Below are 14,192 nucleotides of genomic sequence, written 5' to 3'. Positions count from 1 at the left end.
GATAGCACGTGTTCCCCTGTCCGCGGACGAGGGGGAAAAAGGCTTGTTTTTCCACGCTAGGCTAGCGCAGCCTGGGCAAGGCGACGAACCTGGACCGCAGATCTGTTCTGGAAGCCGAGAAGATTGAGAAGACTTCACATACGAGTGGTAATGTTGTGGTAAGCCAAGCATCGCCAACGTAAACGATAACAAGTTTCTGTTTGTCAATCCTTCGCCTGTTCTTTTCCTTAACGCCGAACTGCGGGTTCCAGGGGGGTTTTTCGCAAGACCTTGTCGCGCCGTCCACACACCCACACACCCCCTCCTCCTCTACATGGAGGGTCGGCTGGATTCGTTTCAACCATCCGCAGCGTTTTTTTACTGCGGGGACACGTGGAGCCTCCCACCTCTACCCAGGTCACGGCAGTTCATGCTGACTTTAGGATATGATCGCCCCTCGTCGGCCAACTACCGACCTTGCGAGTTGCGACCGAGTAGTCGACGGCGAGACTGATCACTGGCACTGGCACTAGATGGACACCCGAGCCGGATGGGTCAAAACTGTGCTCCCCGATGCTTGATTCCCAATAGCTTGCTTCAACACGCAAGGTCCCACGTCCAGGAAGCACGACAGTAGCACCGTGCCTTTGACCTATCTGTCCATTGGCGAGCATTTCTTCTCATTGGTGATAGTCCTCTGATAATCAAATCTCACCTTGACCACAAATGACGGGTAGAGGATGTGAAGTTCCGGGAGCTGTGTGACCTCCTCACTGACTGAGGTTCTATGTCTGAGGTTGATTTAATCTTCTTTTTCTTTCCTTTCCCTTCCCTTCCCTCCCGAGCCGTCTTTTGGGCGCTCAAAAGTTCCGAAGAACCGGGAGAACCGAGAAATTGTCTTGGTTATTTTCGTTGTCTTATCACTCCTGTCAGCCATCCAGATGCGAAGCTGAAAGAGCTGAACTATTGGCTGGAATGTTGAGGTGGTATTTCTCGAGCTGCAGTGTTCTGGAGGCACGGTCAACTTTACCCGGAGTCCTGCTCTTTTCTCGTGAGCAGGAGGCAGTAAGTGACAAAACAAACGCCCGCGGGTATTCTTTCCATCCAGGTATAAAAGGTATGTTGGTCTTCTCACTGCATGGCGAAGCAGGTCCTCGGCAGCGGGTGTAACCATCTACTCTTATTTTGGAGCAACAGAACTCATAATTGGAGAACCGTTACACGGCGACGGATTGCCGCCGATGCCTGCGTGGACTTTTGGTCTGTTTTAGATTTGGATCTTCATCATCCACGGCTTGACGCTTACAGCTGACGGCATTTCCAAACGATATATCAAAGGGCATGGCTCATAGCCACGCATAGACAGGACAGGTCAACGTGAGGAAAAGTGATATCTCAGCCTTCACCGCCGACAAGCCCTCTCCGACGCCTCTCCAAAATCGCAAGCCTCGCCAGCCTCCCCGACCTGCTATTCAAGGTAACGATCTACAACATACTAACTTGCAACCTCACAAACTCCTCCAGGGAGGATGACGAGCCACGGGGTCCCATATCTTTCAGTCCGAGCATGCCAAGTGGTAAAGACGGATGGCCGCAGGTTTTGAATCAGCTTTGTCGCCAGTCTGTTTCTGCAAACTGAAACACCAGGCTACGATAACGGCCACTTGGTACAAAAAGGCTTGGAAAGCCTTGGCCGTCTAGTAGGGCAGCATATTGGATGGGAACTGAGACACGGCCACGACGACTGCTCCTACAACATCAACGATATCCGAAGACCCCCATTGCTGAGTGTGCAGCATTTTGCCGAGGACAGGGAGAACCGATCGGTCATCGGTTTTGCAAGTCCTGCTGACTCTCACCGAAGTATGCAACAGCATGTCGGTATAGAGGACAGACAGACATTTGTCTTCATCCCGATGGAAACAACCCTTCACCTCACCGACACTGCATTCATCTCAATTTCTTTCCTCGGCGGTTTTGCCATCTCGCATTTCCTTCGGTCCCGGACTTTGTCGGTCTCCTATTGTCAGTCGAGTTTGATATTGTCCCGGAAGTCGGCACGGTGATCAACGATAAAGTGATCTGCCTATGATACACCAAGCGGTGTACATGGACGTTGTTTGGGAAGAACACAGATCTGGCAAAGGGAAGAAGGAAATCGACCGCGAGGACTACAGACCGCCCATCTATGTCAGTTAGTATACATCACCTTCCCAGCAGGTTTGTTGATGACTTTGCCATTCGGCCAGTGACTTACACACGGTCAGGTTTCTAGATACTAATTGACCTCAGCATGACGAATCGATTCGTAAGTTGCATCACGACATGTCCTACCCGTAGGACTTTTCCCCAAACCACCAAACCAGCTGCCGACACAACGTCAGTGTCAATGTCAATCCTTACCTTCCCGGGTCCCTAACAGGTCCAAATACGCTCCCGAAGCAACGTTCCTGACACATGCAGGTCGTGGGCGTAGAATTTGCCCAGCAGGGCTGAGAGGGCAATCATCGATCCAAAAACCGTGGAAATATTGGCAAACCACTCCGTCGGTGTCGTCGCTGCCTGCATCTCGCAAAGGCAAAAGGGCCGACATCGACTCGTCGGAGGGACATATGACCCGATCGACCTCGACCCCGCGCGGGCCGGCCGGCCGGGGTTGCAGCTTTGGGGGGGATCTAACTGGCTGGGAGTTTTCTCCGATTGCCATTTTGAGATTTTTTTTTTTGGATTTTTTTTGGTGTTTTTTTTTTGGGTTGTAGAGCCTCAACTTCTAACCCTGTCCACGCTCTCGCGCCCTTTGGATTGTATAATTGTGGCGTTGCTTCTACCGATTGCCGTTACGGAGACTAGGGAACGCGGGAGGAAGCGGTGACGGATCTTGAACTGACGGTGCAACTATCTCTTACCAACATCAATCACCAAAGAGGACTAGCGTTGGGAAATAGAGGAGCCAAATTACAAAATCATATTTCAAGTTGACACTGACGCGTTTTCATTCCCTGATTCTAGATACTCAGACTCGACTACATTCTGAATGACTCTCTCGGTGAGTGCTGGCAACTAAACTCTGCAGCAGAACAACAGTCCTAACCTCCTTCCCGTTTGAGAATTAGTGGCCTACTTTCGGGGATCGACAAGCGACATCCCACCCACAGCCTCGTGCATTTCTCTTATCCTACCATCGTTAATTGAGTAAAAAGACCTCGCAAGGTATCCAATAGGGCGACTTCTATCGCAAGGGGGAAGACTATGATCACACTGCCACTCTTGGCGGGTTATATAGCTAGCTGGCAGATTTTATCTTGCGTCGGACTTTTTGATTTGATGGAGTAGTATGCCTAAGGCATAATCCAACCCTTTTACGACACACCTGATACCCCTTGATCCATTTCGGGAGGTGAGGGTCCTTTACAAGGAATCAGCTTGTTTGTAGGTCAGGTTAAGTACACCTCTACTATCTCCACTTGGATGCCTCTCCCGGAGTTATTTCTGACAATTCTGGTCTAGCGATTACTATCGATTAGTACACAAAGCAGACGATGAACTACGGCAATAGCAACAACAATAACAACAACGGCGACAACAACGAAATGGACCCCAACCTCCATGCTACCTACCCCCTCTTGGCTTTAAATACCACAACCGAGACCCCCGAGTTTGACTACTCGGCCTTTTACACCCAACAGCCCCATCATTCTCACGAGGATATCGACTATCTTGCTGAGGAGAGCTCAGCATCTGCATCCACCTCTGGCAATCTTGTTTCCTCAGCATCAGATGCCACCCTCCAGAACCTCAACCCCCTCCCTCCCCCGTCCCTGTTGACGGTCCCAGCCCTGACAAGCACCAACACCGCTCTCGCTCTTCACAACGCCCACAGTCCAGGGAGCTATGGACAACCCTACCCCCAAAACCAACTCCAACTCCCCAGCTTTGACCCCTCTGCCGTGTCAGGAACAGGTTATAACGACGGTAGCAGCGGCGGTGGCAGCCCCGCCCCTTCTCCCGGCCACGGCGGCGGCGGTAGCGGAGGGGGAGGAAGCGGGAGCAACAGCGGCAGCCAAACCACGGCGGGAAAACAGCGGTTAGAAAGAAGGGGCCACACAAAAAGCCGAAGGGGTTGTTTCAACTGCAAACGTCGACGCATAAAGGTAGGTAATCACCATCTAACCACCAAAACAATCACTCACTGATACACGCCACCCACCAGTGTCAAGAAACCCGCCCCTCCTGCGGCCACTGCCTCAAAACCGGCCTCACCTGCGAGTACCCCTCCTTGCCAACCATAACCCACCAGCCAACCAACACCCTCCCTCTATTCTCCCTCCTCGACCTCCGCCTCTACCACCACTTCCTTTCCACCTGCTACCCCCACCACCCCATCGGTTCAGAGCCTTTGTGGCTGCACACAGTCCCTCACCTATCCCAATCCCACCCCTACCTCATGCACGCCATACTGGGGTATTCGGCCTCCCACCTCCTCCAGTCTGACCCCTCCCTCACCCTGACGCCGGCGATGACCCACCGTCTCAAAGCCATCAAATCCATCAAGAAGGCTCTCTCCTCCCTACCGTCTTCCTCCTCCTCCCCGGATTTGGCATCGGAAGGCAACGCCCTCATGGCCACCTGCTTCACGCTAACCTACCAGTCCACCCTTTTGGACGACGGAATGCCAGAGTACATGACCTTCATCCGGGGCATCGTCATCATCTCCATCTCCATGCTCGCGCGGCAGACAAGACTGATGTTTGACAACCTCATCCAGCCGGAGCATAACAAGTCGGTCTTGGAAGCGCACATGAGGAGCCTGCCGCTGGTGAGAAGGGAGTGGGTTGATGCTGCGGGGGGGAGTCTCCGGAAACTGGAAGAGGTCGTGCCGAGGCAGGGGGTTCAGAGGAGGTACTGGGAGCTGCTCGTTGAGATGGTGGAAGGACTGAAAAGGGGCGGATGGGAGGGGTACGAGGCTATGACGAGGCATTACACTTGGTGGATGATGCTTCCGCAGGAAGAGTTCAGGGTGCTTGTGGATGTGCCCGGGGACCAGGTTAGTGTTCTGCTTGGGGCGCATTGGGTGGGAATAAAAATGATTATGGCGACGGTGACGGAGGGTGAGATGATGGGGAGTGCCGAGAGAGAAAAGAGGGTTGTGGTTACCGAGGGGGGGGAGGTGAAGGAGGAGGAGGGGTGGAAGGAGGGGAAGGATCCGAGGGAGAGGGTGGAGATGGAGGGGGAGAAGAAGGAGGGGATCGGGAGGTGGTTAAGGTGGTTGAATAGGGAGACGAAAGGGGGGTGGAGAGGGTACGGGGGGTGGTGTAGGTGGGTGGAGGAGAGGTTGAGGGAGGACTTGGGGTATTTTGGAAAGTCGGTTTGATTTGAACGAAGCTTCAAAAAGACGGGAGATGTCTGTGTAGACCATGGAAAGGGGGAACAGGTTGGGGAGTTGAGAGACAAGCCGTATCTCGTATCTGCTTGACCTGTCTTTAACAATGTTGCCAATGGGTAGCAACCTGATGCAAGCATCCGTCGTTGGGGTAGTGTAAACAACTCAAGGCCCCATCACTCACACCTGAGAGATATACCCAAATACATAATTTAAAACTTTTCTCATCCACCAAATCACATCTCGCTTTCATCATCAACCAGGACCAGAAAAAGTGACCCCCACATTCCATTAAGATCTCCACAGGGACACCCCTGCCCCCCCTTTTTCTAGGCTCCACATTCCGCACCGCCCCACATTCAGGGCTTGGGTGGGGTCTGGTAGGGTCTGATCGATATCGAGCGGTCATTGACAAGCCTCGAGTTGGGACGGTGTTTTCACACGTGAGTGATGAGAAACAGATTTTGACGGGCACAGTTTCCAGTCTGAAAGTTTGTATGCTGTTGGTAATTTTTTCAATTTTTTTTTCTCCTCATTGAGTCATCATTTCTCAATGGCGATTTCTCTGGCACACGTCAAGTCAAGGACAGAAATGAATAGTTGTGACTGCTGCTAGGATTTCTGGCACCTTTTTAGTCCAATCTTATACTCAGATTCACTTCGGTTGCTAGGGAAAAAAATGGCTGCGTCAGTGGTGTAAGATATGGGTGGATTGATCTCTTGTGGGTGTGAGGGATAACTTCACATTCATCCATATTCCCACATGTGTCTGTATTTTCCTGCTCGATGGCTACCTACAAGCCTCAAAAGGCAGCGGCATTTTCCGTATATAAAGCTCTCCTTCTCAAAATTTTGTCTCGTCGCCCATCCTTTATTCCATCATGCATACATACATTGCTATTATTTACCTCCACCACCATAATAAACAAACACCCTCATCTCACCCATCCAGAACAACCGCGCAAAAAAACAACTCTAAAGATTTTTAGACAAATTTTCAACCTTTCATCTTCACCACCAAACAACTCATAAAACCACTAAGTCAAGAAGCTTACACGACATGATGGAGTCAATATATAACCAAACTACGCTACCACCCCAAGCGCCCAAGTCTACAACAAAACACCAGGCTACCCAAACCCGGCCTAGTCTATCATGAGTACATGCGTCTAGCTTTGGTTGCACTTGATATCAATGGTAATATATGCTTGCTTCTTCGGACCCTTCTCTCGTTGAATGCAAATACAAATTTTTGCAAGCTTGAAGCTTTTTCTACATGCGCTGCGCTGGCTCTGCTTGATCTTGCCATGATAAAAACACACACTTTAGAAAAGAAAACAGACAAGAAAATAACAATGCATAACCTACATCCCCGCATGCAGGTCTAAAAAGGAAAAAAAAAAAAAAAAAAAAGAGCCGTCGCTTGGTCGAGCGCCATGATGAAAGCAACCCATGATGATTGTGTGCCGGTAATGTCTCATGTGCTTGCGTTGTGTACGTGTTCGTCCCATCTGTACCTAGTCCGTTAAGTCATTGCCCCCGTCCCATAAACGCCTGTGTAGCCTCCTTGATAAATGTCAAAAATCAAGTGAGTTGTGGTTGTTGCCACCACGGTATCGCCCCGAAACCCGAGACGCCGAAAACCGAAAAGCGAAAAAAATCAAAGCGCGGCAAACGTAACCAGCTGTGTTGGCCGCCTAATGTTACACATGATGGGATGTCAAAATCTCCATCACGAGTTCCTGTCCACCGTCTTCCGAGGCTTGTAGTTGGGAAGCTCATCGAACCAGCCCTGCTCCTCGTTGTACTTGTAGGCGTGGAACTCGATGCCGTACGGCTTGGGTTCAATAGCGTAGAGAATCCCCAGCGGAACATCGAGGTCGGCAATATCGTCCCTAGTGAGATCCATAAAGTACGCCATCAGCACCCTGCAAACTGATCGGTGTCCGATGATGAGCAGGTGATCGGTAATGCGCTCAATCTCCCGAACCATATCCCGGAGACGGCTGATAACCTGGAGATAACCCTCGCCTCCCACTCCAGGATAGATGTACTGGAGCTTGTCCTGGGACCGTTTCCGGTACTCCTCGGGGTATCTTTGCGCAATCTCTTCGTAAGTCATCCCCTCAAAGGAGCCAGCGTTGAGCTCGTTGAGCATCTCCCAAGCCTTCACATCGTAATCTTCGTCTGCGTCGAAGTACTCGGCCGTCTGCACGCTGCGTTGCAGCATCGAAGTCCAGACGCAAAAGTTCTTGTCCTCGAGCTCTTGGTTGAGCTCGGGATATGGTGGCGTGTTGTCGCCTGGCAGCGGTGGGAAGGTCGACTGTGCGATCTTGTTCTTCTGTTCAATCAGCCACTCTTTGCGCTTGTACGTCATGAAGTTATAGAGTGCAAGGCCATAGCAGTGACCCCTCTCGGTCAGTTCAGAATTGCCGCCTAGCTTTTGCAGTTGGTTATCCTGACTCTGGCCGTGGCGGGTGATCCAGATTTGTCTGGGAGAAAGGTTGAATGTCGTCAAGTAAGAAGCGATCCCGCCGCTAAGGAATCCCTTGAGTCGGTGGTGCACGAGTTTTCTCCCAACATCAATCATCTATGCACAGTTGGTTAGTGGGTGTGGCTAACAAACAAACCAAAGAAAAAACATACCTGGATGTACTGAAGATGCATGTCTTCCTCCCACTTGCCCAGCGGCTCGTAAGCACTTTCATAGGCTTTGACTCTTTCCTTGAAATCAGCTAAAGACTTGACAGGATCCTTGTCTTTGTAGTCTGGCCCGGAAAGCTTCAGGCGCATGTTGGCCTCGAGGAGATTTTGGTCGTGGCAGATGCTTTCGATGAAGAGAATGCCGAGCTTTGGCTCCCGAGCTTTGATATGGTCGACCAAGAGCTTCCGCCGCTTGATCGTGCTGTTTGTGGCATCGAGAATGCCGACAGCACCGCCTCCGTGGAGAAGGTAGGCCAAGAGCTCATCCAAGGTGTCGAGAGCGACTTGTTCACGCAGCTTGGCTGCAATCTCGTTATTTGGATCGAAAAACTTGGCCGACTGGTCAATCTTGGTGCGAGCCGACTTGGGCTCCCCATTAAGATCCAGCTTGGTCGGCTCATCCTCTACCATAATGTCAGGACCTTTCGTGCCATTCAGAAGGATGGTAGCAGCCTGGGTGGGCACATCGACTCCTCTGTTAGTGGCCGAGGTCGGGGATCCACTACCGGAGTTGGCCACCCCTGCCGCAAGGCGCCTACGATTTCCAACATTGAAAATCTTGGTATTGTGTTGTTGCCACGACAGGTAGCGCTGGATCTTCTTGGTGATGTACGACTTGCCTCGAGCAGGCAGACCGACCATAATGATGACGAGCTTCGCAGCAACATCGCGGTCGGGAATTCTGCCATCGGGGGACGCCTTGGACCTGGTCATGCCCGGGATATTCAGCGTGGTGGCATGTGGCCGGACTCTTGGTGTGTGGCTGCCGGAGTTCTGTCGAAGGGGTGGACTGTTTCAACACTAGTCAGTCAAACTGACATGACAGCGGGATGCAGCAAGTATGACAAGGCTAACTATGCGCCCGGTTGGAAAAAGGCGCAGAAAGCTTCGCACAAAATCTCGCAGAAAGTGGAAAAATTGCATTCGACTCACATTCGAGGAGAACCGGGGGCAGTGGACGGGATGCTGCGTGAGTAGGGGGAGTCATAGTGCTGCTGGAAGCCAGGGCGTGTTGGGTGTGACGACGAGAGCTCAAAGTCGTTGAGGTCCTTTAGTGCGCTGGACCACGACGCAGCAGCTGGCGGCAGCAAGCCATCGTGAAACTGATGAGCGCCTGGAATGGTTCGCTGTCCGTTGGCGCGGATCGAGGGTGATGATGGTGCAGTGGCCGACGATCCGATCATATGGCTCATCGCCAGTTTTCGCAGCGACGAGGGCTGCGAAACTGGAAACGAGTCTTTATAGTGATATGCAAGGTCAGCCGTGGTGCTGGTGTTGTGCGGTGATGCCGCTTCGAGAGTGGGTGTGTGTATGTATAGTAGAAGCAGAGTAATATAGAGAAGTGTGAGAGGAAGAAAAAGAAGAGGGGGAAAAGAGACCTTCTTCGCGTTTTCTTTTGCGTGAGAGACCAGTGAATGATGATGATGATGATGGTAGTGGTGACCAAAGTGAATGCGGTGGCATGGAAGAAGGACGACGACTGGAGACTTTGAGATCAAAAGTCGAGTCCGGATGGCGCGTCTGCAGCATGGGGCAGGGATTCCCTTAGTGGGGTTGCAGCGCTATCTAAGCACCAATTAGCGGCAGGAGACAAAGGGCAGGGGTCCACGGGGCTGCACAAAATATTCGGTGCTGACCGTCCGGGTGTTGATCGGTGGTCGACCTTCCGTCAGGGTTCCAGCAGGGTCTCCAAAAGTCCCAGAAGCCCGGCAGCAACAAACTCTATTTTGCGGCAAAGATCTGACTTTGATCGCCACCGGCGGAGCATCTGACTGGAGCAAGCCATCACTTACAGGTTGTGATGAGATGGACAAGAGATGGACAATCCGGACTGGGATGGACTGGGATGGACCGTCTCGTGGGACTTTGACGTCGTCCGAGAATATTCTGTCGACGTCGAGTGGCTAAGACGATTTAGGGTCGCGAGGCGTCTTGGCCCAGGTGCTTGGCAGGGTGTATCCGGTGGAAACGAAGTGACGTAACCTGGCTCGTTTCCCAAAGGGTCGTGGGGTGACGCGGGTGACTCAAATCACCCTTTTGCTCAAACTGCTGAGAGAGCGCAGCTGCCGATGCCAAGGTCTGCGAGATGAGGCGCTGATGAGAGGTGGTCTGGGGTATATACGACCGTCGCACACGATGAGGCCACGGCAGATGACAAGACGTTCGACCGTCGGCCTCCTTTTGTGACACTCCGAAGACAAGTCGACCTGCCTCTGCGACTGCGCCCGAGCCCGACGATGGAGGTGGCCTTCTTGGCGTCCGCTGCGCAACAGAACACCAAGTCCGGAATGGGAGGACAGCCAGGAACGGGCTTTGGCTTTGTTGGCTGAATCCGGGACGTCCGTGATTTGTTGGGTTGGGCAGGTGTTGTCTTATTATACCAGGAGAGGCTGATGGAGGGCAGCCAAGTGTTGTTGGAGCAATCCGCGAGGGTGAGGGTGAGTGTGAGTCAAAGAGTTGGGAAATGTAAACAGAGAGACGACGGCTGGCTGTGGTGTTTGGCCGGGGGGAGGTACCTTCAAATATGTACCAATCTCCTACCTTTCTTTGAGTCTTTTGTTGAGCAATGTGGCTAGCCTCCTCCTCGCCCGCCCCCCTCCCTCCCGGCAGGAATTACCACAAAGACAAGTCCATCAACACTCTGACGCGGGATTCTGGGGTTTCATTGCCCCAGATGCGATGTGCACGGCTCAATAGTGGTGCAACAAGTGGTGTCGATGCTGCCGATGCACCCTCCGCTACAGGAGGCTTTCCCATATTGAGGAAGATGGGGATCTTTGCTCGTTGCGGAGGAGCCGCCGGCTGGGCTCTTTCAGCTGCAGCCAGCTCAATTCCAACCTCTGGTGTTAGGTCCGCACTCGGACTTCCGGCGCCGAATGAAGCCCACGCCAAGGCAATCAAGGCCTCATCATGCTTCATCATCACTCGCACCCCCTTCACGAGGCGTCGTGCTCGACATGGGAAATGTGACAGGCTGGCCTTCCCACCCCTTCCTTCTCCAACAAGACGGCGCCCTGCCAGGTGCTTGCTGCTTGTTGCTGCGTGCTGCGCTGCATATGCACCTCAACGCGGCATGGAGGCAGAATGCGCGTGTGCCCCCCACGCTAGAACGGGGTCAGTTGCCAAGACCAGCCGCTTTCCGATGTCAAAAAGCCTGGGATGCATCCAATGCGTTGCTCGGCACCACACCACCCGCCCGTTTGTTGCTGCGGAGGGGGATGGGATGTGATGTGGATGTGTGTGGGTGTGTTGGCAGATGAGTGCTGATGAACAACGGCATTGTCTGTGAGGGCTCTTTGTCTCCATCCATGCCATCCTCTCCTATCTCCGTATCTTCTCCATCGTGTGGTCTGGAGACTATCCACCTTTCCTTTCACTCTCACTGTCCACTGGCTGGGACGGGTCAAGAAACCCCTCTCCCACCTAGGTCTCAAAGAGGGGTTGTGAAAGATGCTGGAACCTGGAACCTAGAGGCGTGGAAACGGGCCGTTTAAAGGGCATTATATTATCCGGGAATGGACCTATCCTCGCGCTCTGATCCTTGGAACACATGAAAAGGTTAGCAATTCGAATGTGCAATTGGAGTTCCGTCCGCTCAGTGTTTTGTAATGGAAAATAGTTGGGGGGAGCTCTCTGCTTTGCGGGGAAGGGTAGGGTTGTGTAGGTACCCCGCAGTCGGTCGCTCGCCAAAAAGTACAACGGGAAGGTGGGGTTGGGGTTGGGTTGACCAGCTCCAGCCTCCGTGCCTGCCGCCACCAACCGCAATTACCAGGGGTCCAGGAACAAGCTGGAGGTGGAGCTCCTGTCTATAATTTTTTTTGTCTGGAACTCAGCGAAGAAACAACAGATGGTGCCGTTTTGCTTGTTGCTTGCCTCTTGTTGTTGTCGTTGTCCGTAGGGACCGGGCTGTCTAAGTGCTCCCCGTCTTGCTCTTGCTCCTGCTTTCTCTAGAATCGATACTGCCATGGTTTCTCGTCCGGACTTCTTGTCTCTGCATGTTCCATTATACCCTCTGACTGCTGTCGTTTGATTCTGCCCTTTCTCCTCCACCATCGCCTATCTTCCCGGTTACCCCGCTAGTCACGCTTCATCGTTGATTCTTCGCCTGCCACCCTCATCGAACAGTCGACCACATATTTGCTATCTGATTGCTGGCCTTCTCTACACCTTGTCACGACTTCCTTGGATCACGATTGCAAGACAAGCCTCTGTCATCGTCTCACGACAATCTCGCGCAGCCCTCTGCACTGACAAGGGGAAGCCAACCTGTACAAGATGGACGAGGAAGAGAATTCTATCCATCGCATCCTTGACGCCCAGGAGCCTATTGTGAAGGAGCTTGTGCGTGGGGAAGTCGAACATGGGGTCCTCATCCCACTAAAGACGACACTGGAGCTGCGAGATGATTACGTGACGGCCAAAGTTCTGATCACTCGCGTGCCTCTGAAGACAGCCAACCCCGCAATCATGTACGTTCCCAACCCTCTCGAGTCCCCTGGCGATAACTGCTCACCATGATAACAGGATGTTGCGAGAGCTACTATCTGAAGAGGTGGTTAAGTGCTTCCCTCATCTTCGTCGATGCGCCAAGCCTTGCGATTTGCCTGCCCACATCAAAGCGAAGTTCATGAACGAGTCCCCAGATACCCGACAAATTCATACCGGAAAATCGAACTGGATATACATCATTGCAGGGCCCGAATCCATGCTGAACAAGGAGGAGGTCAGACAGGAACTGACCAAGCTCGACGGCATGGAGGGCGAGGAGGTGTTCATCAGCAGCATCCCCGTCCCTATGGTTGCACCTGCTTCCCAGGTTCAGGCGGCTATGTGGTCACAGCAATTCTGGCCTGCCGTATACCGCAAGAACAATCCTCTTGGACCGCATCCTTCGATGATCGCCCGCAGCACGGACGAGATCAGTGACGATGCGGCCATTTGGATGAGCCTCGCACACCAAGTCGCCCACCAGTCCGAGGCCAAAGGCTATGGAGAGGCCATGGGCGCTTGCGTTATCCAACGAGAGGAAGACAAGACGACCATTGTCGCCTTGGCTGGTGACGCTCGTTGGTGCCAGCGAGGCAAATGCGGAGATGGAGGCAACCCCATGGCACACTGTGTCATGCGTGCCATCTCCATGGTTGCCCAAAAGCTGGTTCGATGCGAAAATAGACAAACTCGGACCAATCCGGAGCCCATTTTAGAGTACGAGTGCTTCCAGGACAAGCCCTTGTTCGAGGATGAAAGAAAGGTCTTTGAGCTGGAACATCCCAGCCCAGACGGCTACTTGTGCCACGGTCTCGAGATGTACCTGACACACGAGCCCTGCGTCATGTGTTCCATGGCGATACTTCACTCTCGCATGGGCAAGGTTGTCTTTCGTCATCGTATGCCGTTGACGGGCGGGCTCAGCGCGGAGGATAGGGGTTGTGGTCATCCCTCACTTGGGGGAGCCGATGGCGGTCGTGGTCTTGGCCTGTTTTGGCGCCGGGAGTTGAACTGGAGCTTGATTGCCTGGGAGTGGGAGTCAGGCGGCTGCATGAGGCCTCTAGAGGTGGACAAAGCCATCCATGCCTAGTCACTACGTGGGCTCTACACCTCCCTCTTTGCGGCACACACAGCTACACACGGCTCACAACACTGGCGACGACATCTCTGGGCGGTGTCGTCATCACGCCTTACATACAACAACAGCAACAAGCTAACATGGGAGGATCTTATGGTGTTCTTGATAGTATTGAGTTTTGCAAAGAAGAAGTCGAGGGAGTTAGGTAGTCCTCTCGTACATCCGGATTGGCATTATGACGGCGCAACAAAACACGAAACATTTCACAAGCAACAACAACATGGACTGGGAAGCATTTTAAAGTATCTCATTGCGAAGGGATGGTAGGCATGGAGGATAAACGGATAGCAAGGCGTTAGATAGGGGGGGGCAATCAGCATGATTTATAGCTGTGGTGTAATGTATCAACTTTCTTTCCTGTTAACGCCCTGGCTGGTGTTTCCGTGGTATTGGTTTGAGGGGAGTGGTGGTAATTGATGAATCCTGTCCGGCAAGATAACGACAGAGAGCAACCGACAGCACAAGACACTTTTGAAGATAATCGTCTGTAAAATTAATGAGATT

At 52.6% G+C, this 14,192-nt stretch overlaps 4 protein-coding genes across 4 annotated transcripts; 2 read left to right on the top strand and 2 right to left on the bottom strand.

Moving 5' to 3' along the window:
* The first annotated feature begins 866 nt into the window (after positions 1-866).
* QC761_306620 (uncharacterized protein) lies at positions 867-5,502 on the top strand. The gene is made up of 2 exons (XM_062877803.1): positions 867-4,130; positions 4,190-5,502. Exons 1-2 carry the CDS (start codon positions 3,519-3,521, stop codon positions 5,348-5,350), a joined length of 1,773 nt encoding a protein of 590 aa, XP_062733611.1. The 5' UTR covers positions 867-3,518; the 3' UTR covers positions 5,351-5,502.
* A 579-nt stretch (positions 5,503-6,081) lies between these two features.
* PFK26 (6-phosphofructo-2-kinase) lies at positions 6,082-9,592 on the bottom strand (the record flags this gene model as incomplete). The annotated part of the gene is made up of 4 exons (XM_062877802.1): positions 6,082-7,949; positions 8,006-8,852; positions 8,996-9,299; positions 9,442-9,592. The coding sequence occupies 4 exons, from the start codon at positions 9,590-9,592 to the stop codon at positions 7,092-7,094; spliced, it is 2,160 nt and encodes a 719-aa protein (XP_062733610.1). The 3' UTR covers positions 6,082-7,091.
* Positions 9,593-9,607: 15 nt separating this feature from the next.
* QC761_0054760 (uncharacterized protein) lies at positions 9,608-10,981 on the bottom strand (the record flags this gene model as incomplete). Its single annotated transcript, XM_062872512.1, has 4 exons — positions 9,608-9,628; positions 9,856-9,949; positions 10,198-10,452; positions 10,680-10,981. The coding sequence occupies 4 exons, from the start codon at positions 10,979-10,981 to the stop codon at positions 9,608-9,610; spliced, it is 672 nt and encodes a 223-aa protein (XP_062733609.1).
* QC761_306600 (uncharacterized protein) lies at positions 9,737-14,186 on the top strand. Its single transcript, XM_062877801.1, has 2 exons — positions 9,737-12,531; positions 12,587-14,186. The coding sequence occupies exons 1-2, from the start codon at positions 12,338-12,340 to the stop codon at positions 13,638-13,640; spliced, it is 1,248 nt and encodes a 415-aa protein (XP_062733608.1). The 5' UTR covers positions 9,737-12,337; the 3' UTR covers positions 13,641-14,186.
* The last annotated feature ends 6 nt before the right edge of the window (positions 14,187-14,192 follow it).

Source organism: Podospora bellae-mahoneyi, chromosome 3, assembly GCF_035222275.1.
Source record: "Podospora bellae-mahoneyi strain CBS 112042 chromosome 3, whole genome shotgun sequence".
In the NCBI taxonomy this organism is placed as follows: domain Eukaryota; kingdom Fungi; phylum Ascomycota; class Sordariomycetes; order Sordariales; family Podosporaceae; genus Podospora; species Podospora bellae-mahoneyi.
The sequence above is the reverse complement of the archived record's forward strand: the minus strand, read 5'-3'. Positions and strand labels throughout refer to the sequence as shown.